General features: G+C 33.1%; 2 protein-coding genes across 16 annotated transcripts in view; one reads left to right on the forward strand and one right to left on the reverse strand.

Annotated features, from left to right (window-relative positions):
* Gpr161 (G protein-coupled receptor 161) overlaps positions 1-26,325 on the forward strand; it is a 116,883-nt gene that overhangs the window by 62,998 nt on the left and 27,560 nt on the right. The gene's annotated exons all lie outside the window — the stretch shown is intronic.
* The window catches only part of Dcaf6 (DDB1 and CUL4 associated factor 6), a 133,622-nt gene that overhangs the window by 9,834 nt on the left and 97,463 nt on the right, over positions 1-26,325 (reverse strand). For 11 of the 15 annotated variants that reach the window (XM_074047552.1, XM_074047551.1, XM_074047549.1 and 8 more), the window contains 6 exons: positions 23,275-23,392; positions 18,759-18,874; positions 17,379-17,465; positions 16,840-17,167; positions 12,165-12,206; positions 1,275-1,413 (listed from right to left, as the gene is read on the reverse strand). In XM_074047552.1, coding sequence (XP_073903653.1) covers positions 1,275-1,413; positions 12,165-12,206; positions 16,840-17,167; positions 17,379-17,465; positions 18,759-18,874; positions 23,275-23,392 — 830 coding nt within the window. The remainder of the gene's footprint in view (positions 1-1,274; positions 1,414-12,164; positions 12,207-16,839; positions 17,168-17,378; positions 17,466-18,758; positions 18,875-23,274; positions 23,393-26,325) is intronic. The other 4 variants (XM_074047550.1, XM_020178890.2, XM_020178897.2 and 1 more) reach the window with 1 other exon arrangement.

Raw genomic sequence — 26,325 nt, forward strand, 5'->3', positions numbered from 1 at the left:
GAGACAAAAGAATATGTTATAATGGAATGGTTAGGATTTTAGGATGGTATTTTTGATAGACAGACATGAATGAACTATTGAAAACTCTTTACACTTCAGATCAGGATTTTAAAAATCATTTTCTCTGTGGCTGCTACTTTGCCATTTTTGGTGCTCACACAAAAGAGAAGCAACAGCTTTTTTATTACTTGGAGACATTACTATATTTACTTTTCTTCTTCTCACTCTCTCTCTTAAATCCCGTACTCCAGTTATTTTCATCTAAAATTTTAACTGGCAAAATGCGTGGAATGCAAATTGGTTAGTTCTATTAAAATACACATCTTTTTATTTTGTTGTTTTTTGGTAGTACTGAGGTTTGAACTCAAGGCCTCAAGTGTACCAGGCAGGCACTCAACCAATTGAGCCACTCCACCAGTCAGAGTATCCTTTTAAAAATGATTGAATTGTTACTATCAATGATATCTATAGAGACAGCTAATTATTTCTCTACCTCAAAGTTAATGTTTTTTACTTAGACCTTACTAAAGAAAGCAAGTTAAAATAAAATCTATACATACTTTGTGATACACAATAAATGTATGAGAACACTTTCATGATAGGAATGGTTCAGACTAACAGTTACACTCATCACCCTGAAAAGTTCTATTAATAAATAATTAATATTGCATTGGGTATATAGATTTGTGGATTTAAAAAGTTAGGACAGATCTTAAAGATCATCTAGTCTATCCTTCCTGTTTCATGGATAAGGAAATTAAAGTCTAGGGGGACAAAGTGACCAAAATGAATTTTCACCAGTTAATCTTAAAAGGTTAATAATTAAAGTAGTCTGACTACATTTTGTAATCAACCTGGATTTCATAAATTCCAAGTCTTTCTTTCCAAACCTAACAAAAGGTACTAATCTGAGAATAATAAAACAACAACAAAAACCCCACAAAAACCAAAATAACCAACTCCCACAACTCTATTAGCAACTTTTCAGGTGGGAAAGAGGAAGGAAAAAAAAAAGAGCAATAGGTATTTTTATAAGCTAAAAACATTCTAAAACTTTATGTATTTCTTCAGTAGAGTGTACTTTTCTTGCAAAAAACAGTGCTCTTTCACAATATATTGTAGGACCAAAAGAACCATGTTTGAATAAGAGACAGCTGTGAAGAGTCAGTAATGTTACAAAGAAATCACACAGGCAATATATGAAGATAGTCATTCTGGATAAAACATATTATGAAACTGCAATTTCCCCAAAGAATGGCATGAGCTTTTGGTACCATTGTTCTGGAGTTGCGATGGCCCTTATAAACCATCTTTACTAGTGGCCTTCTAATGTTCAATGTATCCAATTCTTCCATTTCTTTCCTTTCTTTTCTCCTCCTGAAGAACTCCTGGATGCGAGCAACAGCAGAGCGTCTGTGTAATATATATTAAAACAAACAAAAAAGAAATAAAATAAAAAACATTCACAGGTCACTTCAGAATGACAATGAAGAGTTTTAAAATACACTAAGTGTAGACCGTATTTAAATACATTATTTCACTAAGGCACCCCCAACCAAAAGCATAAAAAGGCAGACACAAGAGTGAGACTGCATCAGACTAGTTGAGTTACTACAACAAAGTATTTTAGTTGAGAGATCACTTAGAAATTTGGAACTGGCTAAAAGTAAAGGAAATAGCATGCAACACACTGTTTCTAAGAGCTACTTTGTAAACATAATATAGACAAAATTCATGTGCAATTTAACCACAAGTGAGACATACTCTTTTCAATAATTTTATGCTTCTCTTCACATTTGGAAAAGAAAGGGAAAGATACCCCAAAGAAACTAAAAGCAACATATTGTAGCATGTGTAAACTAATGTTTTGATTTTATCTAAAACACTGTTTAAAGATGTTTCAAAGGCAGACTAGCCAAGAAAAGACAGTAGATATAAATATGTGAGGAATAAAATGAGGACTTTCAAATAGCATCTTTTATGAACATAGAAATTTAGGACTAAAGAGGCAGATTTTACTCTTAAGAAGTTAGTTGATGACAGAAGTGAGAATTCAAGAAGAAATGACTCTTAAAAGGTGATTTTATTATTAGAAGAACCTTCTCCTAACACGATATTACTTAATAATTTTGTAGTTTAACTTGTTACTTAAAATACTATATTTTGACATATAGTAGACTAAAAGTTCATAAGATTTAAAAAGTCTACAAATCAGAAAGAAAAACAAATGACAAAAGTTAATAAATATACAAAAGATGGTTAGTATCACTCATAGTAAAATAAACAACTTATCTCATGTTTATGAGATTGGAAATTTATTTTGTCTTTGAGAGTGGCAAGAGTTCGGGGAAAATATGCAGTATTTGTAGGAGTTGAAAAGTCATTACTACATATCAAAAAGAAAGTACACTGCTTTATTATAAACCTTCCACTGAAGTACAATAGCTCAATGGGACAGTGTACCTAACCAGCAACAATACTGAAGAACTGAGTGTAACCAGAATTCCAGATGTTGGTTGGGGCTAGTGGAGTGGCTCAAGCAAGCATGAGGCCCCAAGTTCAAACCCCATTGCCGCCTAAATAAATAAATAAATAAATAAGGAATAAAAATTGAGTCATACTTCCAGAAGTCTCCTAAGTGCCCCATTCCTATCATTTTTCTTCCCTTAAAGAAAACCAATTTTCTGATTTCTATTTCTATCACTTTGTGAACTTGAATTAATGGAATCACACAACATATATTCTTTATGTCCAGCTTCTTTAGCTCAACTTTGTAAGACTCATTCATGTTATATTTAGCCAAAGTTCACTCACCTTCTTTGCTATTAAAATATTAATTTGTATAAATATAATTTATCTCTCCATGATAGTATGGGCGGACACTGGATTTCTGATTACTGAAACAGGGCTCCTATCAACATGTGGTTATGTCTTTTGGTGAGCGTATGCACGTCTGTGGTGGATAGAGACTTGAAAGAAAATTGCTGGGCCAGAGTACATGCATGATGTTCAGCTTTAATAGATGGTTTCAGACAGTTTTCCAAAGTGGCGGTGCAAACTCATACTCCCACCAGCAGGGCATCAGAGGCCCAGTAAAATATATTTTGAGAAGAAATTAAATATATAATAAAATTTAAAACATGTGTAAGCTTTGACTCAGAAGTTTTACTTTAAAAAATATATACTGAAGAAAAACAAATATACATATACATTTTTAAATCACAAACTGCAAATGACAGACTGTAAATCATCTGAATGTGTGGCTAAAAAGGACAGGTTAAGAAATTATGACACATGTATACAATGAAATGTTTACGGCACCATTAAAAACGATTAAGGACAATCAATAAAAAGCAACATGAAAGACATCAGCACTTTACTGCAGAATCCAAAACATAGGCTAAACAATAATTCATAGGAAAAATTTATGTGTGCATAGAAAAGGTGTAGGAAGACAGACAGTATATTGTTAATAAGAATTTTTAAATTATGTAACTTTTTATGACACTTTAATAATAAAAAGATATTTTGTTTTTCATAAAATTAAATGGTATATTCTAAGCTTGCCAGGCTAATTTTAAAAAGTGTTTATAAAACTTTTTCCAGGTAGTGAATCTCAGTGGTAGAGTACTTGTGTAGCATGCAGGAGGCTCTAGGTTGAAAGTCAGCACCACAAACAACAGCAGTAACAAAATTCCTCAGTTTTTTCTTATGCTACAGTGTATCTTGAGAGAGTCTACATGTGAGTTTTTAAGTAAGATATACTTAGAAATTCTCAGACAGAAAGCTGACATTTTTAGTGTACTCTGGCTATCTCTTTCAGATTGGGAGGTGAGAATGAGAAGGACTGAGAGGCCAAATGCTCTCAAAAGAGTCATAAATATAGTTGGATCTCTCTTTTTTATGGAGTGGAATAAAACAGAAAAGAACACTATGGGTCAGTTAAAAACAAGTGATCAGAGGGGACTGAGTGTATGGCTCAGTGGTAGAGTGTATACTTAGCATGAGCAAGGCCTGTGGCCCAGCAAAACACACACACACACACACACACACACACACACACACACACACCCCTAGTGAGAAACCAATATAGGAGAAACTGTTCAGCTCAAAAGACAGAGTAAGTAGTAAAGGAAATAACCTTGGTAATAAGGCAAAGGTCTAGAATGGTAAATGGACAGGAAATTATATGGTAAGAATTTAGATGGCAGTTCCAATCACTCAAAACAAGAAGCGTGCACAAATTTGAAGTAGTATCAGCACTAACTTAAAGCTTAAATTAGTGAGAATTATACCATCGTTCAATTAGCTGGAATTAGTGAAAACTATACCAAAGCATAAATGTTCATTTAAATATCTGTTCTAGCCAGGTGTGGTGGTTCACATCTGTAGTCCTAGTCAGATAGGAGGAAGAGATGGGGGATGGTGGTCAGAAGCAGTCTGGGTAAAAACATTAGTGAGACCCTATCTTTAAAAACAAGCCAAGCATGGTGGTACGTGCCTGTAATCCCAGCTATGAAAGAGGCAGAGGTAGGAGGATCATGATCCAAATTTAGCCCTTGGCAAAAGCAGGAGACCCTATCTGAAAAGTAAACTAAAGCTAAAATGGCTAGGGGTGTGGCTCAGAAGATAAAGAATTCTTGACTAGCAAATGCACAGCCCTCAGTTCAAATCCCAGAACTGACAAAAAAAAAAAAAAAACCTTCCTGTTCTGTAAGTTGGTCTAATTTACTGCTGCTACACATTTGCTTAGCTTACCTTCCCTAATAAGGAATAATTTAAAAACACGGATCTTAAGTTATACATTTTGTTATTAAATTCAGATAAAGAAAATTATAGCACCTTTTATGATCCCACTGTAAGAAAATTACTTAAGTGGGAGAAAAAACTTTAAGAGTGCAAATTTCAAGTTAGAAGTTATAAAAAGCAGATATTGTAACACAGTCATGTAAATAATTCACTCAGCTTAATTACAGAGAAATGAATATACTTAGAATGCACAGAAACAACTTTTCTAGAGGATATTTAGTAAGAAATGCTGAAAGACTACAAGTCATTTAAAAAAATAAATTTGTACTTTATCACTGTGTGAACTAATCAAATAAAAATTTTAAAATATTTACCAATGTGAAAAATAAATATTTACTAAAAGCTTACTATGAGCTTGCATTGTGGTACACCTCTGTAACTCAGCACCTCGGAGTCTGAGGCAAGAAGATTGGAAGTTCAAGGCCAGCTTGGGCTAACAGCAAGACCCTGTCTCCAAAAAACCCTATTTGCAAAGTTTGTCTTTTGTAAACTAGTTACTAATTTGTGTGTGTGTGTGTGTGTGTGTGTGTGTGTGTTTCTAGAGATGAAACCCAGGGCCTTACACATGCTAAATAAGCACTCTACCACTGAGCTACAGCCCAAGCTCTAGCTATGAATTCTTTTATGAGCTGTTATGCTTATTTGATACACAATTTAAAATTCACAAAAACTACAGTTAAATAAGAAGGGGAAAGTTCAGAAGAAAACAAAAAAAGTAATAATAACAAAAAAGAATAAAGTCCAACACAACAGAGAACAAAAGTAAAATAAAATTTAAAAAGAAAAGTAAAAAACTGGAAACAAGTCCAAATATAGCTGTAATCATAATAAATTTAAATAGACTAACTTCACTTAGAACTATGAGAACTATCCAATGAGGAATAGTTTCATGCAAAAAGATATCATGCAAACACCAATAAAAAAGAAAGGGGGCATAGTTACATTAATTAGACAAAGTAGATTAAGATCAAAAGGCAGCATTAAGGACAGCGAGACTATTGCATCACGTATTAAGTTCAATTCACTAGGAAGATGTAAGAGTTTATGAACCCAACAAAAATAGCCTCAAAAGGAATTCAAGAATAAAAGGAAAAATTAGACAAAGCCAACATTATAGTAAAAGTTCCAACATCTCACTATTATATAATTTCAAGCTGGCAAAAAAAAATCATCAACAACACAATTAACAAATGATTACATGTAAAATTCTACATTCAACAATTATATTCTTTACAAACACACCTAAAACACAAATTTATCATGTACAAGGCACAAAAACAGTTCCTATAAATTTCCAAGAATAGTCCTCACACCAACTATGTTCTATGACTACAAGCTAGGTACTAATGATAAAAAGCTGAATGTGCTCAACTTAAGTGAGAAAAGAACCACAAACCAACCACAAAAATAGAAGGAAGTAGGTAATAAAGAAAAAAAAGAGGGGGAGGAGGATAATGATGAAGTACATTAATATAATAAAAACAAAAAATTTCAAAAAAAGAAAAAGGGGAAATAGACATGAAAAGATTAACACATATGAGATGATCAACAAAGCCAAAAGTTGTTTCTCTGAAGAGTAACATCATAGAACTCTGCCGTAAGTGATGAAGAATAGAGTTCAATGTTTTGAATGAAACAGTGGCTACAACTAAAGACACAGCAGAAATTAAAGACAAAAATACTGTAATAAATTGTAAAAATTAGATGAAGTGACAAATTCAAAACAATCCTAATGCTAGTGACTGTACTGATTTATGCTCTCACTTTGGAAAACAATGCGATTATAAAATTAAATATTCCATTCCTAGGTATGTACCCAAGAAAACTTTGTAAAAACACTTCAGAATATTTAAAGGAGTACTCATAATAACAGCAAAAACTGGAAAAAAATCTACATATTCATTAAAAAGAAAATGGACTGTTAGAAAATGATTCAGCACCAGGTGCACATAGGAACATGGATGAATTGTTGTAAGATAATGTCTGAAAAATACCAAGTCCCAGCCCATATACAGTATGATATCATTCTTTATATTATAAAGTTCAAAAGCAGATAAAATAAGTATTGCTTTGGCACTTATGTTTATAGGATAATGTTCTGTTGTTGTTTGTTTGTTTTGGGGACAGGGTCTTGCCCAAGCTGCCCTTGAACTTCCAATATAGCCCAGGCTGGCCTCAAATTCGTCTACCTCCTGAATGCTGGGATTGCAGGCATGTGCCATCACAACAGTTCAATGGTTTGTTTTAAAGCAAGGCATGATAAACATAAATTTAGAGTGGCTACCTCTGCTGTGGGAATCAGGTAGGTAAAATGAGGGAAAAACTACACAGATTTAAGTTATAGCCAATTTTCTAGACCTTGGGCTGGGTGGGCTCACAGGTATTTTTTTATGTTACTAAATAAAGAATAGGAACCACACATGACCAACAGTGACAGTATGTCAAAAACCAAGAAGAACATTTAAAAAAAGAGTTTTCTCTGTCCAGAGATTAGGAATCCTCAATACCTACCAATAAACCCATGCAACTCTCTATCACCACAATAACTGCTGTGATTACATGCATGTGACTGCATCCCGCTGAACTGAGAGCTCATATGAGTAGGCATGTGGTTTTATCTTCACCAGCATTCACCAGAATGTCTAGCATGTAGTAGGTTTATTGAATGAATAAAGTAACAACTGCAAAACTGATTCATCTAGGAATTTCAAAGCACCAATGAAACAACTCAAGGAATCAATTATTCATTCTTTTCGGGAGAAACATTTAACAGATGAAGAAAAACTGAATCTAAAGGATGTATACTTCAACTAAGCAAACAACCTGCATCCCCGTCTTTACATTTTATTTTTAATACTGCATATTCTAAAAAATTCTGTTTCTAAATCATCAGCAAAATTTTCTAACTCCAAGGTTAAATTAGGAATATGGTTAAATTAGGAAATAGGTTGGCCGGGTGCTGGTGGCTCACGCCTGTAATACTATCTACTCAGGAGGAAGAGATCAGAAAGATTGCAGTTCAAAGCAAGCCTAGTCAAATAGTTCGTAAGACTCATCACAAAAAAGGGCTCATGGTGTAGGCCCTGAGTTCAAAAACCCCAGTACTGCAAAAAAAAAAAAAAGGAAAAGGTTATGTGAACTATAAACTCCATTTAAAAACTGCTAATTTATCAAATTTAGTAGTTATGGAACTATGCTAAAATATAAGCAGATATTCATTAAGCAGAATTTAAAAATATGATTTTGCCTTCTGTTTTCAATGCAGTAAGTCCTTTTATTGAACACTATTACAGATTGCTAGAGTGGCACAAAGTAACTGCTATTACAGGTGCTATCAATATAGCTTACAGGAGAAAAAACAACTTTTTAGGACAGAAAATGTCCAAATTAAAGATCAGAGGAGGACTGCTTTATTTAACCTGGAATGAAATGACTTAGGGGTAATTCAGTTAGTCAAACAAAGTTAATATACAAAGGATATTGGACAAAAAATAGAATATGAAGACATGACTATAATTATAGTAGATGAATTCTGAATTAATCTGAAAAAGTTTTTTACTATGTAGGAATGAAACTCTAAGGGAAGTCAAAGTGTCTCTTACTCTAGGATTCTAATTAACTTGATACTCACAGCCTAGAATGAAGTTAGAATGATACGGAAAGACAGCCATTCCCAAATCGTGGGATTTTCAAAGGAGTTCCGCAGAATAGGTTTATGATTGAGTATGTGTGGAAAATGATGGCTAAACCAAAGCTAATGAACAGGTTTCTTTGCTGTAAGTCTTCTCAGAGGCTTCATTATGCCAATGTGCACTGTGAATGTCAAAAAGAGGTATACAGTATATTGCAAATTTCGTGCCTGCATTGTAGAAGTATCAGGACACATCAGACAACAGTAATGTTCATCTTCTTAATTTCGTAATTAAATCCTCCATCTAAAAACAGAGTTTGTGTTTATTTTACAAAACTTGAGCTTGATGTTTTCAATTCAAAGAACAAAGAATTAGGTTTTATAAACATAGGGAAGGTGGTCTCACCACCATCATAACCTTCAATAGGAGAGTTTCCCCAATAAATAATTACTGTATTTCTATGTCTCTATTCTTACAGCAGTTACAAAACTTTGGTGCCAGAATCAAAGTTGCTATGGGTATGTTTCAAGGAAATATCTGCCCTCTCCCAGGTATAAATAAGAGGATGATATTAAAAGCCAAGAATAAATTAATTCATTTATGTCTCATGTAAATGCACATTATAATTTTGAATACCATTGATTTTCTACATTCAAATTTCCTAAGATTTTTCAATTTATAGTATGTATACATTCTTCTTAGATTGAGTTAGTAGTTTTTAGAAAAGAAAACCTCATTAATTTGAACCTTCTAATTTAGAATTTGTGATTATAAGTTGTAGAATTATAAATGTAAAAAATATTTACAGTATAAATATAAAAGTTATGAATAAGAGTTTAGAGGAGTATTTTTTAAAGCAATACTTTTAAGTGTTTTAAAACACTCGGTTTATAGTAGAAGCCATATTAGAGTTGTCATCTAGCTTTACCAACAAGAAAGGCCTACATATATCGGAATTTCTGCTGTTTCAATGCATTATTACAAGTGTCTGAAGTAAGTGAGGTTAGATGGGTTGTCAGTTACCTTGCTATTTCTGCTCCTTCTGGGAGAGCTAGACTCTTTGCTTTACACTGTATTAGCAAACAAAAGTAAGGGGTAGCAAGGCTTGATGCTATCTTTAGCAAGGTCTGCTCACAAGGCTGGGCTGTGGCTGGTGTCTGGAAATCTGACTTTTGGAATGTTCCCTACATTGTGTGCATGCCTAGAACACAACCCTTCTCCATTAGCTTGCTTAGATAGCATACAAACATAATGTGACTGATGGTGAACACTTATTAGGGTGTGGAATTTAGATAGTTGTGGTTGAGTGCACAGGCAGAGGGTACCTACATGACCAGCCCCCAGGAATACCTAGGACTTTTGAGTCATAGGCAGGCATTCCTGGGAAGAAACTCTTATAAATGTTACTACATTTTATTGCGCAAGGAAGGGGCACATTGTGTGTGGCCCCTTCTGAAAGAATGAATGTTGGAAGGCTGTGCCTGGATTCTTCCACTCTGTCTTTCGTCTTTTTTTTTCTGTGTTGTAATGAACCAGAGATAAGTTTCCAAGAGCCTTTGAGCCCCATGTTCTTGTAGCAAGTCATCAATGTGTAAGAGGTCCCCATAGTGAGAGGGACCCATGAGACAACAATTCAAAAATTCCTATCACTGATGTTAACTTTTAGGAAACAGAGGAAGAAAATAATAATCTACATTATGTAGGGAGAGACAAACAAAAATTTGGTTAAGAGTTTTTGATAAAAATGTGCTTCCAACTTTTACTTCTGTACACAGATATGTATTATACTGGCCTTATATTCTTATATAGGAAAATGTACATATATACAATAAAATATTATAGGTAGAACACATACAGGCACAAATAGAACACATATAGTTGGGATTATGAAATACATGGGCCAAGGAAAGTTGTTTTTTTTTTTTAATGTAGCTAAATAAACATAGATGAGGTAGCCAAAATGATGGAATGGTCATTTTAGTTAGAGGGCACAGAGCAAATAAAGATATGGAGGCTCAGGCAGCATAATACATTCAGAATGCTAAGTGTTTTCTGAATGTATTTAGTAACATTCTAAGCACCTATCTGATGTAAAAGTATGAGCAATTCTTGCCAGAAGTTATAAAACAGAGTGCCCTATATACCCAGCAAAAAAGCTGTAGTTTTTCTGTAGCATGGGTCATGGAGAGGCACTGAAAGCAGATCTGATGAGGGACAGACTGGAGGGAGTAGAAGGATTATTTCAATAGAAGTGTGATGAGATCACAGCAGAATGAAGAGTAGATAGAGGATGACCCCCATCTTATTTATTATTTAAAGAAAGAAATACAGCACTTATCATTTAGAATCTTAGCAGATTATAGCAGACACATTCACAAAATATAAGACAGTCCCTAATAAAGACTGGGTATATGAGTAGTAGAGATAATCTGGGATAACTTTATTTTCTAATTTTATCTTACCAGAAATTTACACTCCTTGAACATCCTCCATTGCCAAAAGGGGCATCAAGACAAATGTGTATATGCTGTCAGGAAAACACTGTGTAATAATTAGAAAATTTCCCAGAAAATCTCTGCAGAAAATGAATCTAAAGGTAGAAAATGAGTCTGATCTCATTCACTCAAAGAGGATACATCTGTCACATTTCCTGTTTTACCATTATTTATTAGTTCAAAATAATCTCCACTTCATGTAAAGCAACACAGTACTTTTTAGTTACAATCTTCATTGTAAAAGCAGAAACCAGCTGTGAATACTTAAGGGTAACAAGTGTAAGTAAGAAAACAAGGCCCTGGAAAAAATTCCATTTTATTGCTATAAAATACTACTACTACTGGTTAGTAGTAGACCAATTTGCAAAAAATGACTTCGATTTATACCTTACTGTTAAAAACAGCCCAGGAACATCAGCATAAAACCAGAACCAAGTTTCAAACCTTTACATGGAAATCCTGGTAATGGCTTTAAGCAGGAATTATGATAGAGCTATAACACAGCTTTTTAGCTTATTATTCTTGTATTCCCCATTTTACATTTCTAATTGTTGCCATATTTTATTTTTATATGCCACTTTGTTTTAGAAACTTTTAGTAAATAACAGGTAATGCCACTAAGAATCAGGTTGCTTTTGTCAGTAAAAAAGGTTTGGAGTAGATGACTAATGGAATTAAAGTTCACTTTAAAGTTCTACTCAAAAACATATTCCACCATCAGACTTCAAATTAGAGACGTGTGACACTCTTAAGTTACTATGCTATAAGAAAACAGCTTTCTTTGAAAAATCAGAATCATAAAACCTACGCATTCAAGATTCAAGTCCATTTTTAGTTACTGATTTCAAGAAAAAGGAGTATACCTGAACAACAAAAATGCTAATTATGCGTCAAGTTTTTAAGAACATCTAAACTGCATTCTTCAACAAAATATTCAAAGCAAGTAAGCAATTATTTAAAGGATATCATTTCAGATTATAGTTACTTTGTCATAAGACAACCTTGACATGAACATCAGTTATGTATGCACACAGGAAATTTTTTTTCATTCTGCTTCCATGCAGTGCATGCAGCTGTGAGAAGCAACCTGCTTCACAATGTAGCATTTAGAGTACAGTAAGTTCAAAGGAGGTATTAACCGTTAATAGGAAAGATGGTTAGCTGTGGAAAAAGAGGACCTGGCAAATCCATCATAAAGAAAAAATAATGAAGGAACATACTGAATTACCTCATTATTCTATCACCTATTGTTGTTCCTCTGATATTAAATCTAGTGAAGGGAACACAATAACTAAAGTCACTCACAAAGATTTCAAATACGTTAAGCATTAAAATCACCCCTTTTCTCATCAGTCATCTCAATCTAAAAAACTTTTGTTTCCCTTTGTGACTTAAGGCATGAACTGAGGAATGTCTCCCAACTAAATGCATATGAAGAAATCAGGGAAACAGACCCACTCACTGAGGAAAGATTAGAAGGAAGACACTGTACTTAATCTTTTCTATCTTTTAAATAAGTTAGACAGTAATCCTGTCACAGAATGTGCGTAAGCACTGACTTATGAATATCACACACCGGAACATCTACACCATGCTCCTCAAGGCTGAGCTGCTCTTTGGAACATAAATAATTAAACTTTGAGTTGACTCATTTGCCCTAATCATAAGACTATATTCCAAGCAAACAAAGAGTAACAGGACTTTTAATACTCTAGGAGTCCAGGTCTTCCTCTTTGATTATTTTGTTTTCTCTGCATTTTTCTTTAATAAAGAATAAACCGGATGAGTGGTTACAATGGTAACTGAAGAGATGTTGGCAAATTTACAATACAAACTGGCTTAAAAATAATGGCTATCTCCACAGAGTCCAAAGTGGATAGATGGACTCAAATTTGTACGCAAATAGCACAATAAATGATTAACAGGTTAACATAAGAGTAACATGTTCAACCTTCAGGGGAAAAAATCACTAGAGAATCTTTAACTCAAGCTACAACTATTCAACACTAAGTAAGGAGTTCTTCATGAAGTTTCATTTACTTGTCCTTTTCTGAACAATTTTGTTTTCTTCTTGGATTTAGCAAGAGAAGAGCTACCACTCTTCTATTTTTTCCATGACGGAGTTGGCACTGTGAAAACAGTTTATATAAAGATCACCTAAATAAAAAACCTAACCATTCCAAGGGCATGTATTCATGTTTTTCAATACAGCACATAAAACCAGCACAGGATATGCATAATAATTTTACTTGTTTTTTAATACCATGATTAGAGAGCATATATGTTTATTTCTTTTTTTTCATTTTCCCATTTAATGTTCTATGTACTTACCCTAGAAAAAGTTAAATGGGACCCAAACATACGGTGATTCTATCCATTGTTTTAAACTTGGGACTTCTGCCAGTAAAGACATTTTGTAATAGTCTATAAGACTGATTTACTATGGAGCAGAGATCTACAAACTATGGTTATTAGGCTGTATCTTGCTCAGCTGTTTTGTAATGACCTTTAAACTAAGAACAGATTTTTATATTTTTAAATGGTTACATTTTGAATGGTTACATAAGTACCTACATAATAGCCTCCATTTTACCTCTTGGCCAACAAAGCCTAAATTATTTCTTTTCCAGTCCTTTACAAAAAAAAAGTCTGCTGAGCTCTGCTGTGGAGAGTTCCAGTTGTGTTCATGTAGACTTGCTACAGTTAATGAGAAGAACATTCCATCTAAAAATATCTATGTTAGTTGTTAAAGCCTTTATTTTCTAAGACATATCCTTCTTCATGCTTGAGCTCAGACCAAAAGTGAAAATCTGAGTCACAGTTATTTAATCAATTTATAAGAATGCAAATATATTAAAAATATAATTACTGGGCAATGCAAGGAACTCTTTTGATATTTTAAATTAAACATATGCCAAAAATGACTTAGCCATTTAACGCTTCAGTTTCACTTAAAAATTAAATTTAGAAAAAATTAAAATTAAAATAGGGACAAAAATTATGAGATCCACCAGAGTTCTTCATATAAATTAAAGTATGGATTTAATAAACTATGCAACGACAATGCTTACTTTTGGGATCATTTCTTTATCCTATCTAAACCGAAATGAGTTGGCTCTTCAAACAGCAGCATGAACCTGCTCTGTGGTGCAATAGATGCCACACTGGACTGTAGTCTGAGCCTGGAGTGGTCAAATGGCAACAAGGAAGCACTTCCAAAACACACGTTTTTAGCTGAGCATTTCATCTACATGTGTAATGTATCCTTAAGACTCCAAGAACCAAATGTTCTGATTTTTATAATACAGCTTCTGCAACCTTAGGCTCTTCAGATATAGAATTTTCCAAAAATCATATTGGTAGCTTAAAGCTGGTAAATGGCTCTCTTCGTGTTCTTAAAACTTGCTTACGTTCAAGTCAACATATCTATCCCTCCAAAGTGAGAAGAAACATAAACTGGCAGTAGTCTCAAGGATTTTTACATCTTAGAAAAGTTCAGCAATATTAAAAGTATTCTTTAGTAGGTAGTTCAAATTAAAAAAAAGAACAGTGCTAAGGAAATTTGTAGCTACAAAAAAATCAGAGGAAGATATTTCAACATTTACAAATTTTTAGTAAAGAGCTATGAAACAATAATGCAAATCTAAAAGGAAAACTGATAATTTTGAAATGATTCACTGTAATCACATTAGCATTACTTCAGTGTGTTTTTTATATACTTCATATTGTTAAATTTGTTTTCCATGCTTTAAATGGCTTGCATATTTTTCCTCTACAATTAGTCCGTTTTTTGAAAGGTAAGAATTTTATTATTCTTCTGTTACTATTCAGAAAGTTTACTACACTATGTCCTATAAAATACAATAAAACAAAATAATATATAGGGCAAACTAAAGCTAAATATCCAAACTGAGTACATGGAATATTAAATTACATTTAATTTTTAAAAGGTAGGAATGCTGGATACCAGTAGAGATCAGGAAGATTATAATTCCAGGCCACCCAGGCAAAAAAGTTCACAAGACCCCACTGCAACAGAAAAAAGCTGAGTGTAGTGGGGTGGGCCTGTCATCCAGCTATGGCAAGAAGCATAAAAAAGGAGGATCGAGGTCCAGGCCAGCCTAGACACAAATAACCAGAGCAAAAAGGCTGGAGGTATGGCTCAATTGGTAGAGTGTCTGCTTTGTAAGTATGAAACCCTTGAGTTCAAACCACAGTACCACCAAAAAGTAAAGTAAAATGCTGAGCCAGGCATGGTGGTGCATGCCTACCTGTAATCCTAGCACTGAAGAGGCTGAGGCAGGAGGATAGGGAGTTTTGAGGCCAGCCTCGGCTATATAGTGAGACCCTGCCTTAAAAAAAGAAAGAGAAGACAGAAATGCTGAAGACTAACGTGTGGAAGGTAAAGAGAAGATGTTTGATTCATAATTAAGTAAAAATATAGAGACAGATTACTTGCTTTATATTTAAAAACAGTACATGGAAAAGTAAACATTTCCCAAATGTGGCCAAAGGAAACAAATACCCTTGTGCAGTACAGACAGGTTGTTTCACTGAACTGAAAGCTATGTTATTCAAGATTTTGCTTGTCCTGTGTCAGTCTTTATTCCTTAGAGCCATTCTTTCTTTTGGGGGGAAATGGGATCAGGGTCTCTCTAAATTGTCTAGGTTGATTTTGAATTCATGATCCTCCTGGGTCAGCCTCCCCAGTAGCTGAGATAACAGGCATGCAAGCACTGCTCCTGGCTGGCCCCTTCTTACAATTGTTTTTAAATCTAAGTAGCTACATAAAATATATTGGTTGTTTACTATAGCTATCATCTAGTGTTTGCAATGTGAGCCAGGTTCTATGATTGATTTTTAATTCTTAACAATAATTTAATCAAAACCCCATTTTACAGATAAGAAAACTGAGCCTTCATGAGTCATTAAGTATTGTGTATGAGAAAACATTACTATTAAGTGGTGAAATCTGATTCAAACCTTAGCCATCATGCTCTAGACTATTATACAACATTGCCACATTTAATTGTAAATTAATCTTTTCATTATACTTTTCAGCTGACAAAAATGCCAACATAAATTTTATATCAGAAATGTCAACTGAGTATTTTATAAATGGCAGTATATTCAACATATAAATATGTGAAATCGTCCAAACAGAATTTCACTCCTATGTGAACTAGGATTCTAAAGATAAAACTGGATTTTCTGGAATAAGAAATCTTAAAATGAGATATAATACCACTAACTACCCAAATAGTTTTCTAGAACTATGGAATGCAATATACTTTCAAAGATCTAGCTCCTAAAAAATAACGTATGTCCTTGTGATCACATAAAATGAAAGATGGAAAAACAATGTGAACATGTTAACAATGTAATTCTTCATTGTTGCTACAATATTTATTATTTGGTATAATCTTTCATTTTCTAAAGTTAGTAGCTAAAATTATTAGAAATCAGGGAAAACCATAATGTTCTCTATAAAAGAACTACTACTTACTGGAGCAGTAAGAAAGCAGAAAAAAAATTAACATTAAAGAAAAACAAAATGGAAAGGCAATCTGACAACTAAATATAACCTTGACTTCATAAATAACCTGTTGGCCATTCTCAACATTCCTTTCTCTTGATCTGTAAATTGAGGAGTGAGTCTTAGTGCCAGGAACACTGAGCAAAGACAATTCTTAATTCCCCTCTTAATGTGGTTTGCTCAAGGAATGTAATAAGAGAAATCATTTATAGTTTAAAAATTGTGTGAGTTTATATGACTGAGACACCTTTAAAGGAAGCAACTACTGTCAAAAATGAAGAAACTCACACAATGTGACTTATGTGACTTCAAACAAACCCTTGTGAAATATATTTTTACAGTTTATGCTAATTAAAAATTTACTAACCTATCACCAGGTCCTGCTCGATACCTTGCACCTGGTATCAGGACTGGGTCATCATCACTGTCATCTGTGTCCTGGAGGGCAGAGTCTCTGGCTGATGTTTCCTCATGAGCCAAAGGCTCGATGGCTTCTGTTTGGGATGGGGGCTCAGGATTGGCGTTAGTCTGACAGGTAGCACTGTCATTGCTAGTCTGATCTGAAGTTTCTGGTTCTTTGCCTTTTTTAGACAAAGTGGTTTCTTCTGGAACCCCACAAGGGCTATCAAGACTGAGGTCACTCCTTTCTCCTGAGTTGGAATTCAGTAGCTCAGTAGTCAAGTTATCTAATTGTGCTGTCAGAAAATAAAATAATACATAACGGTTGGTCATGTGGACAGTATTCTTTAACCTGAGGAGCTGACAGACATTTTCTACTATGAATTATAATTCCCTAATAAGGAGAGGAAAAGTCCACAACACATCTATTTGGAAATGGTCTCTTACATAGATTAAGTCTGTTTTTTCCCTATGAAGCAATTTTCTAAAGAGATCAAGACAACTCACCTGTATCTGTATGATTGTGAACTGGGGTTTCTGCAGATATATCTTCCTTATATTTTGCTACATTCTCTGACGATTCTTCAGGAGATTCTGAAAACAAATTATCATTAAATCCATTTTTTTTAGGAACAAATAAATACAATCAACACTAAACTTTTCTACAAATAAATGCTTTAAAACTCTTTCTGGGTCATAGAAACCTTCTAAATTCAGGTAAAATCTCACTGAGGCACAACACAAACATGATCAGTGCACACGATTGTGACAGACGGGCCTACTGCTTCTTCTCAAAGTCCAGGCCTCCAGCCTCATGGCCTCACTGGACAGAATCTCTACTTTACCTCTCATAGCCGACATTCTTAATATTGTTTTTTTCCCCCTAAACTTTCCAAAATCTAAACTTAAAACAGTATTTTTCTGTCTTTTATCATGTATGTGGTACAATTTGAACTATTATGAAGAAATAGTAAAGTTGACCCTATCATAAAGTCTTTTCAGCCACTGAAAATACTTCATTTCACTGCAAGATCCAAGGAGGATCAGCAGTCTTTTCTGTAGTTAATGGGATATGTTATGGTATACATATTTAATTCTAAACTGTTATTCTGAGGTATTTATTCATTTAATAAGAAACAGACTTTATTTTTTCATTTATGAAGCATTTAAAGGACACCTACTGTGTTTGACTATGCACTAGACATTGAAATTTATATGACTAACGGTCATGCAAAAATTTTACTAGGGAAGGATTCTAAAAAATTTCCTAAGTGGCACTTCATGTATGAAACAGAATCATTCAAACATGTTTAGATTTTATTCTGTTTTCTATCCATAAACCACTTATTCTCTGAAGAATCAAGAAGATACTATGGGTCTCACTGCTATATATAAAAATGGCAAAGACAATTCAAATTAACATTTTCATCTCATACACTTAATGTGTATGGTGATCACCCACTCTGGCACTTGTGACCACAGACAAGATGGTGCTTATGTTTTCCCACCTTAATTGCTTAAGGTCCCTCCCTACTTTTGCATCTGCTGTTAATGTAATAGCTGAACAACAAGTAGTAAAAGTGATTAATTAAAAATAAGAAACAAAAGCTGGTGGAATAGCTCAAGTAGTAGAGTGCCTGCCCAACAAATAGAACAAAGAAACCTTTTGCAATTGCTTTAAGTGGGGAGGGGAGAGGTTGATAAGTGGGGGTGATTTAACCAATGTACAATATAAGCCTATTTGGAATTGTCACAATGAATCAATCCCCCCATATAATGGATATAGCCTAATAAAAAAATTTTAAGAAATTTTTATTAAAAAATTAAGTAAAAATGGAACAGAAAAATAGATGGACATTCAACATTGAGGGTTGTATAACATCTTACTTATTTCACTATCTTCTTCTGGTGGTTGGACTGAGCTCTGTGGAACCAATGATTCCTCCTGATCCTCAGATTTGCAATGGCTTCCATTTCCTCTAGAAGTTGAGGCTGTACTGCTCCTATCACCAAAACAAGTTATGTGGTTCCACCAAAAAGTTAATATGATGAACTTTTAGGATAATTTTTATATTTTACAACGAGAAAAATATAACAGAAAATTCAGAGTATGAGTAAAACAAAAGATTTGTCTTTTAATAATACTTGTAAACATTATTAAAAAAAAGCCAGATGACTATTCTAACACTTTTAGTTTTAAAAAGATTTAAAACTTATTCACTGTTTTGATGCTTTTACTACTAGTATGCATTTCTACATGTCTACTGAAATTTGGTGTGTGCCAGGGATCAGACTCAGGGCCTCATGCATATTAAGCATATGCTTTACCAGTGAGCTATACCTCCAGCCCCAGTCTCCAATGAACTTTAAGTGAGTTATATTACTTGCCACACTTCTCTCAGATGGGTCACCATATCCAAACCCTTACTGGCTTTAAAGACTTTGATCATATGCCCTTTTAGACTCTGCTGTTCCAGGCTATTTTTAAATTAATACTTGAATGGAAACCAGGCCGTATTTCTTCATTCTTTTGAACTGCCTCAGAGGGTCACTTCCAGATCTGGTTTGTTGCTTAAATACTACAGTTTACTAAGCACTATGGTTTTATAGAAAGAAGTAAAGTTTTATATTTTAGTTTTAATACTCAATTGATGATAGTCATATAGTTCCATTAGCATTTCTGGCAATAGCGTAACTGCAGGCCAATTTAAACAATTTTCAGTAAATATTCTGTAAAAAATCACAGCAAATGTGTAAGGAGGGGCAGTAGGGAAGAAGAAAATGTATAGCTATCTGAGATAAAATTAAAATTCATAGAAATAACAATAGTTATTTAAACGTGAACAAGAAAGAAACTCAAGAGACTCAGTAACTTATAAGCCATTAATTATAGACAAATAGCAGTAACTCAGACAAAACAAATTAGAAGTCGATATGCTATTTAAAAAAATTACATATAGTATTATTTTAAATAAGAGTAACTAAATGGGTATATATGCACAGAGAATGTAAGAAGGCTTTTATACCAGTGCTATATGTCATAAAGGGAGGATTATTTCAGGTGAATTTTTTACATTAATTTTCTTTTTTTGTGATGAATACATATTCTTTATCCAGAAGAAGAAAGAAAATATAAATATACAGCCATTCTGGTAAAGAGAAGACAATGTGATAATTTTTTTTCCTACTGAGAAAGCCATACTATAGGCATAAATAAAATGCTTACCTACAGCAGTAATGAAAATTAAAATATTATGGAATAGAGACCTATTAGTAGAAAAGATGTACTATCTAAGTAAATACATTTGGCATAGTTAATATGGCACTTTAAATCACATAGAAATGAAAAGACTGTTCAACAAATGGTACTGAGACAAAGGAACAGCCATGTTGAAAAACTAATGCTATAGCTGTATATAATATTTATGAAAAATACATTCCAGAAATATCAAATAGATAATTTTTGCAATAAAACTACAGAAAATATACAACTGGGAGTACAAAACTTTTCTAAACTCAAGATCACAGGCAGAAGCCATAAAGGAAAATCACCATAAGTAAACTGAAATACAAACACCAAGCTTGGAAAAATTCTTGCAACAAATGTAAAATAAATGATACTATCCTTGTTAACTTCTATAATAGACAGCACCTCTAAATCAATAATAAAGGATAAATACCTCAGCAGAAAACAGGCAAAGTATGTGACAGGCAATTTAGAAATGATGATCATTGTAGCTAACAGTTTTTAGGGCTTATCATGTGTCAGTCAATGTGCTACATGCTATCGTACTTTTTCTGCATGAGCCCATTAAATCTTCCCAATAAACTTCTGAAATAGATTCTATTAAATATGCTTAATTTCCAGATTAGAAAATGTATTGAGAGGTTCCATAGTTTGTGATGATCAAAGTCCAAGCTTGTGGTGTGTTCTATTGCCTCATCTGTCATTTAAAAAACTAAAATAAAAGCAAGGCACCATGTTGGAATAGATTAAAAAAAAAAGTCTCCAGACCTTTTTTTGAATGCTGTTTTGTTTATTTTTAATAATAAATGCTGAATATTTTCATCATAAAGAAAATGGTAATTACATTTTGATAAGGAAGTAAGAAACCAATGAATAAAAGAATATAATTCATGGTCAGTTTTTAGAGAAGGAAAAGTAGCATTCAAAAGAAGAATGACACAACTTTTTCTAAAAAATGTTTTGATAGGATTCTTTATAAGAAATCAGTCTATTTTGTACAGAAACATGAGAACAGAAATATAAAATAACAACCTTCTATCATCTTAGATTATGTATTAAAGAACAGGGTTATTCACAGATACCATGATTTTAAAATGGTACAGTCAAACATTTCATAAAGAAATCCTATTGACTGCATCTTCAAATACAATATCTAGAATCCAGTCATTTTCACTACCTCTACTATTTCCATCCTGGCCCAAGCCACTTTGCTTACTGACATAGCCTTTTAAGTGGTCTTCTGATTTCTACCTATGGCACATCTTCAACACAGGAACCAAAAATATCTTTTAGCCTTTAAAATATCCTCCTCACCTTACTGGCTGACCTTATCTGCTACCACTCTCTCCTTTGGCCACTCCACTTCAGCTAGACTGATCTACTGAAAGATCCCTGAACATTCTAGGACTGCTTCTGCTTCAGAATCTTTGAACTGGCTTTCTCTCTGCATATACTACTCCCCTCCTATGTATATGAGTAGTTCACTCTTCACATTTTTGCCAGAAGGTCACCTATTCATCGATGCCTAGCCCCTTCATTAGGTTTCCAAATCTTCCTTACCTGCTCTATTTTCTTCCATAGTACTTAGTACCTTCTAGCATGCACTATATAGTACATTTATTATGTTGTTGGTCTGTCTATTCTACCTAGCATATAAGCAGGAAGGCAGAGATTTTTTTTTTTTGGTCTGTTTTTCTGACTGACGTATTTCCATGTCTAGAATAGTCCCTGGAACATAGAAGGTATCCAATAATAAGGAATTTAATAATATTTGAAATCCTCCTTAATCAAAGATTTTAATAAAAATTCATACAAACATAAACACAGATGGAAGCCAGTGAATTGAAAAAATTATCATGCAACACATAATTGTACAATAAATAATATATAACATATATTATATATTATTGTATAACATATAATATCATATATTATTTATATATATTTGTTATATTAACCACTCACAGGCAATAATATTAACTTGTAATTAATTAATGTATTAATTATAGATCATTACAATTGGTTTAAAACAATTGGTATAATTACTATATTAATACACTATATAGCAATGCATAATTATATTAAATATATTGTCAATATATTAATATTTATATTTCAATAATACTAAATTTAAACCAAATTTTTTGAAATTTCTCAATCAAAAGGCTAATAAACAGTGGGAAAGAAGAAACTTATGCAAATTGGTTTTTTAAATACATAAGAATCAACTAAATAAATAATCAGAAAGGTTATTAGAGAGAACCTGTACAACTATTAAATAAATATACATGTTAGAAATAAATGAATATACTGAACATTTTCCAGGAGGTAGTAAAATGTATTTTACTTACTAGAAATTAGTAAGGGAATAAATATACATGTTAGAAATAAATGAATATACTGAACATTTTCCAGGAGGTAGTAAAATGTATTTTACTTACTAGAAATTAGTAAGGGAAAGCCCCTTTGAAAATAATTTGGCAATATTGCTTGATATCCATACAATTCATTTATGGAAATATATCTCACACAAATAACGTTCAAGGTAAGAAAAGCTATGTAAAGATGCTTTATAATCTTATTAGCTAAAAAACATATAAACAAATTCACTGTCCTAAGAAATGATTAAGAAAAATGCAGTATACCCACCAGACAGATTAATAAAATAATATTTAGTATAGCTAACTTAAGTAAAATGGTATTTAGTTACAAGTGGTAAAATGAGAATATTTATTATGAAGTTAAACAAATGGAAGGGGGACTAGAATACATTCAGTATGATTAAAATTATTCTAAAACTCAAAACAAAAAATCATATACATATATATACACACACACTTATACATAGAACCAAGACTGCAAATTTTTACACTAATGATCTATAGGTGATTACCTTTAGTATTTTCTATCAGAAGAAATATCCAAGGATGAGCTATGTTATCTGGAAAGGTTTTAGAAATGCAAATTCTCAGACCCCACACCAAACATAATTCTCCAGATGGAGTCCGATAATCTGCATTTTTAGTATTTTAGCAATTCTCAAGCATACTACAGTTTGAGAACCATATAGCAAAACAAAACATAAATGATGTGCTAACAAAGTATTTACAATCCTACAAAATGGCCAAGAACATCTTTACAAAAATATTAACTTACCATTCATCTGTAAAGTTCAGTTTTATTGTGCTTGTAGTTGTTCCTTCTGTGCTGTAGTGCAAACTTAAAACTGGTTCACCTGTCCCTGGTTTGGGGCTCAGCTTTTCATTATTGTTATCTGAAAATTGTGTTTAAAACATTTGAAAAAGTCTCTGAAACCAGTAAAATATGACATTTCCTAAAATTTATAAAACTTAAATTAGGTTGTCCTTGTCATAATTTTTTTTCACATCTGTAATGGTTCTCATCTAGTGTTCAAAAAAGTACAACTGAATTCTAGCTTTGTGTTTTTGATTCAGAGGGAAACCAAATATATTAAGAGACATATGGGGTTATCAGGGAACCAAAGAATTTTAACATGCAATGATATACATTATAAACTGGTACCCTTTTTTGATGGAAAGCTCATGATATTATTCTTCAGTAGCTAGATTATTATTAATAACTAACATTGGCTTGTTCAGAAACTCTAAGACATAAGATGCAAGAAGTTGTATAGCAAAATTTTGCCACAACTAAATGCTATTCAACTTGTTCTCAAATTCATAGACATATAATCTAGGGAGGGATCATGGTGGAAATTTATTGTGCTTTGATATTTTCTAAGACTCTCTTTGTAACATGTATTTTGGTATATGTGAGCTTCTATTCTTGACTAATTTAGAAAGAAAGCTGTTTCTCTCTCTCTCTCTCTCTTTTCATTTATTTATTTTTTTGGCAGTAGGAGTTTTGAACTCAGGGACTCCATTTGAACAACACCTCCATCCCCAAAAGCTATTCCTTAGTTGTGGACAGTAATTTCATTGTAAGAAGTTACACATATATACATATGAAAATGTATAGTCTTTTTAGTGGAAAATAAAACTAATAAACTCCATAGAAACTGATACAGACTATTCAAAGCTCTCTCACAAATAAAGGGTACATGGATATTCAAAGATAAAATTAAACAGGGCATTAAAAACTTTTCATTTCATAATGAATAACAGTTTGGAGAAATAGAGTACACAGGGTATACAAATGGATACATAAATGTGACATTCTGCTAGTTGCTTGCAGAAAGAAAACTTCTGTGATATAATCATTTTCTTGATACCAGTTCCAGGAGTGATGCAGAAATACTAAACTAAACTGCTTTTCTTAAAAAATATCAATGTTAAGAATTACAACTTAATAAAACTCAAATCACTCAGGCTTTTTGTTTTGTTTTGAAACAGTGCTAGAAATGGAATTCAGGGCCCCAAACACGCTAGCCCAAAACTCAGGTTATTTTGATTATTTGTTCCACTTTAAGTTGCAATGAAGGACGCATCCTTTTTCTTTCCTCTTGAAGATGTTGGAGCGGAATATCTCTTTTATTAAAAGAGAATCTCACAGTGCTGGCGAAATCACTCAAGTGGTAGAGCGCTTGCCTAGCAACGGTGAGGCCGAGTTCAAACCCCAGTACCACCAAAAGGACAGACAGAGAGACAGAGAATCTCAGAACCAATGGCCCTAGTTTTTACCCAGTGAAAGTCATTAAAAAGATTTCAAATAAAGAACTGTAGTAGCAAGGAGAAAGTATTCCCCAAGAGATAAGGAATCAAACTGATAAAACTATCAATTATTGTCTTAAGTTCTAACTCATGACAATTCTTGCCTGATATAATTAATTTTCATTTGAAAATTAAAATAAGAAATGAAAATTACAAAAATGGCATCTTAAATGATAAAATCACTTTTTTTCTATACTATTTTTGTTATGACCATGTTCTTGATATAAACAGCTGCTAGAAATAAGTTAAACCATTACAAGTTTTAAAGATTCAGCATGATGTTCCATGTTTGGTAGAAGGCACTTTACAAAATGGCATTCTATCAAAATAAATGAATTAACAAACCTTTAGCTTAGATAAAATGATCAAGAATGGAACTTTTAAACATTGCTGGAGGAATTGCTCAATGGCAGAGTGTTTGCCTAGCAAGCACTAGGCCCTGAGTTCAAACCCCAGCATCACCAATAAATAAATAAAATTAAAATCACTGTTGCTAGTGATTTGTCCATACAGTTTTCATATTCATTAGTTATGTTGCTCAGATTTTAGACCCACTGATGTCAAAGTCACTATTGTCTTCAGGCTTCTTGGAAGTGAAAACAGACAGCTAAAACTTGGGGTGATCAAGGAAAGTGAGAAGCAGAATTGGGGCTAATTCTTTCATTTTCCACTTACAAAATTTTATCCAGCATTTTGCTTTATTTTTCCTTTAAGATAAAGAAGGAGTAAAAGAACAAAAGCAGGTGTGAGAGAAATGCAGATTGAAATTCTTAGGTTACCTTGGGTATATAAACACTAAGTTATAGGAAGCCTTGTAGAATTTAAATGCTATGTATCAAACCACTCCTTTTGAGGAAAGTTAAGACAGTTTTAGACATTTATATGCCATGACTACATAAATATAGTAACCAAAAAATTATTAAGGATCAGAACAGTGCAGAAACATTTTAATATATACAAACCCCTACATATAGCCAAAAAGCCACTGAGATGAACAATGGCAATTACTACTTTATTCCTAGGGTATCCACCAAGGTTATTTAATCTCTCAGGAATGTAATCTATATATTTCAAATCACGTGAAATAGAAAATGCATTTAATCATAAAGTGATTATAGTTGATAGGATTTCCTCATTTAAATTGCCAGTGAACTCATCAGCCTTGTGTAAAACTAGCCCATCACTATAAAAATGAAAGGAACTCTTCAATTGGTTACAAAAACCTCAGACTCCTAAATCAAGTGATTTCCTTATAGCCTGCACATAAATAAATAATGTCTAGGTAGAAACACAACATGATAAGGAGCCTGGTTTCTTCAATGATGGTATATATGCAAGGTCTAAAATTCATTTTCCAGTTCTCCTCCATTGCACTCTTCTAGTTTAATCCTCCTTGGCATGATTACATACAACCTACTGGGTTGAATTTTCTCAGGAATGGAGATTATTGGGTTAATAATCAATGCATTCTCCATGTCTGTGATATAATGTATTCTCAAGCTACAAATTTCTAAGA

This window comes from Castor canadensis, chromosome 11, assembly GCF_047511655.1.
Source record: "Castor canadensis chromosome 11, mCasCan1.hap1v2, whole genome shotgun sequence".
In the NCBI taxonomy this organism is placed as follows: Eukaryota; Metazoa; Chordata; class Mammalia; order Rodentia; family Castoridae; genus Castor; species Castor canadensis.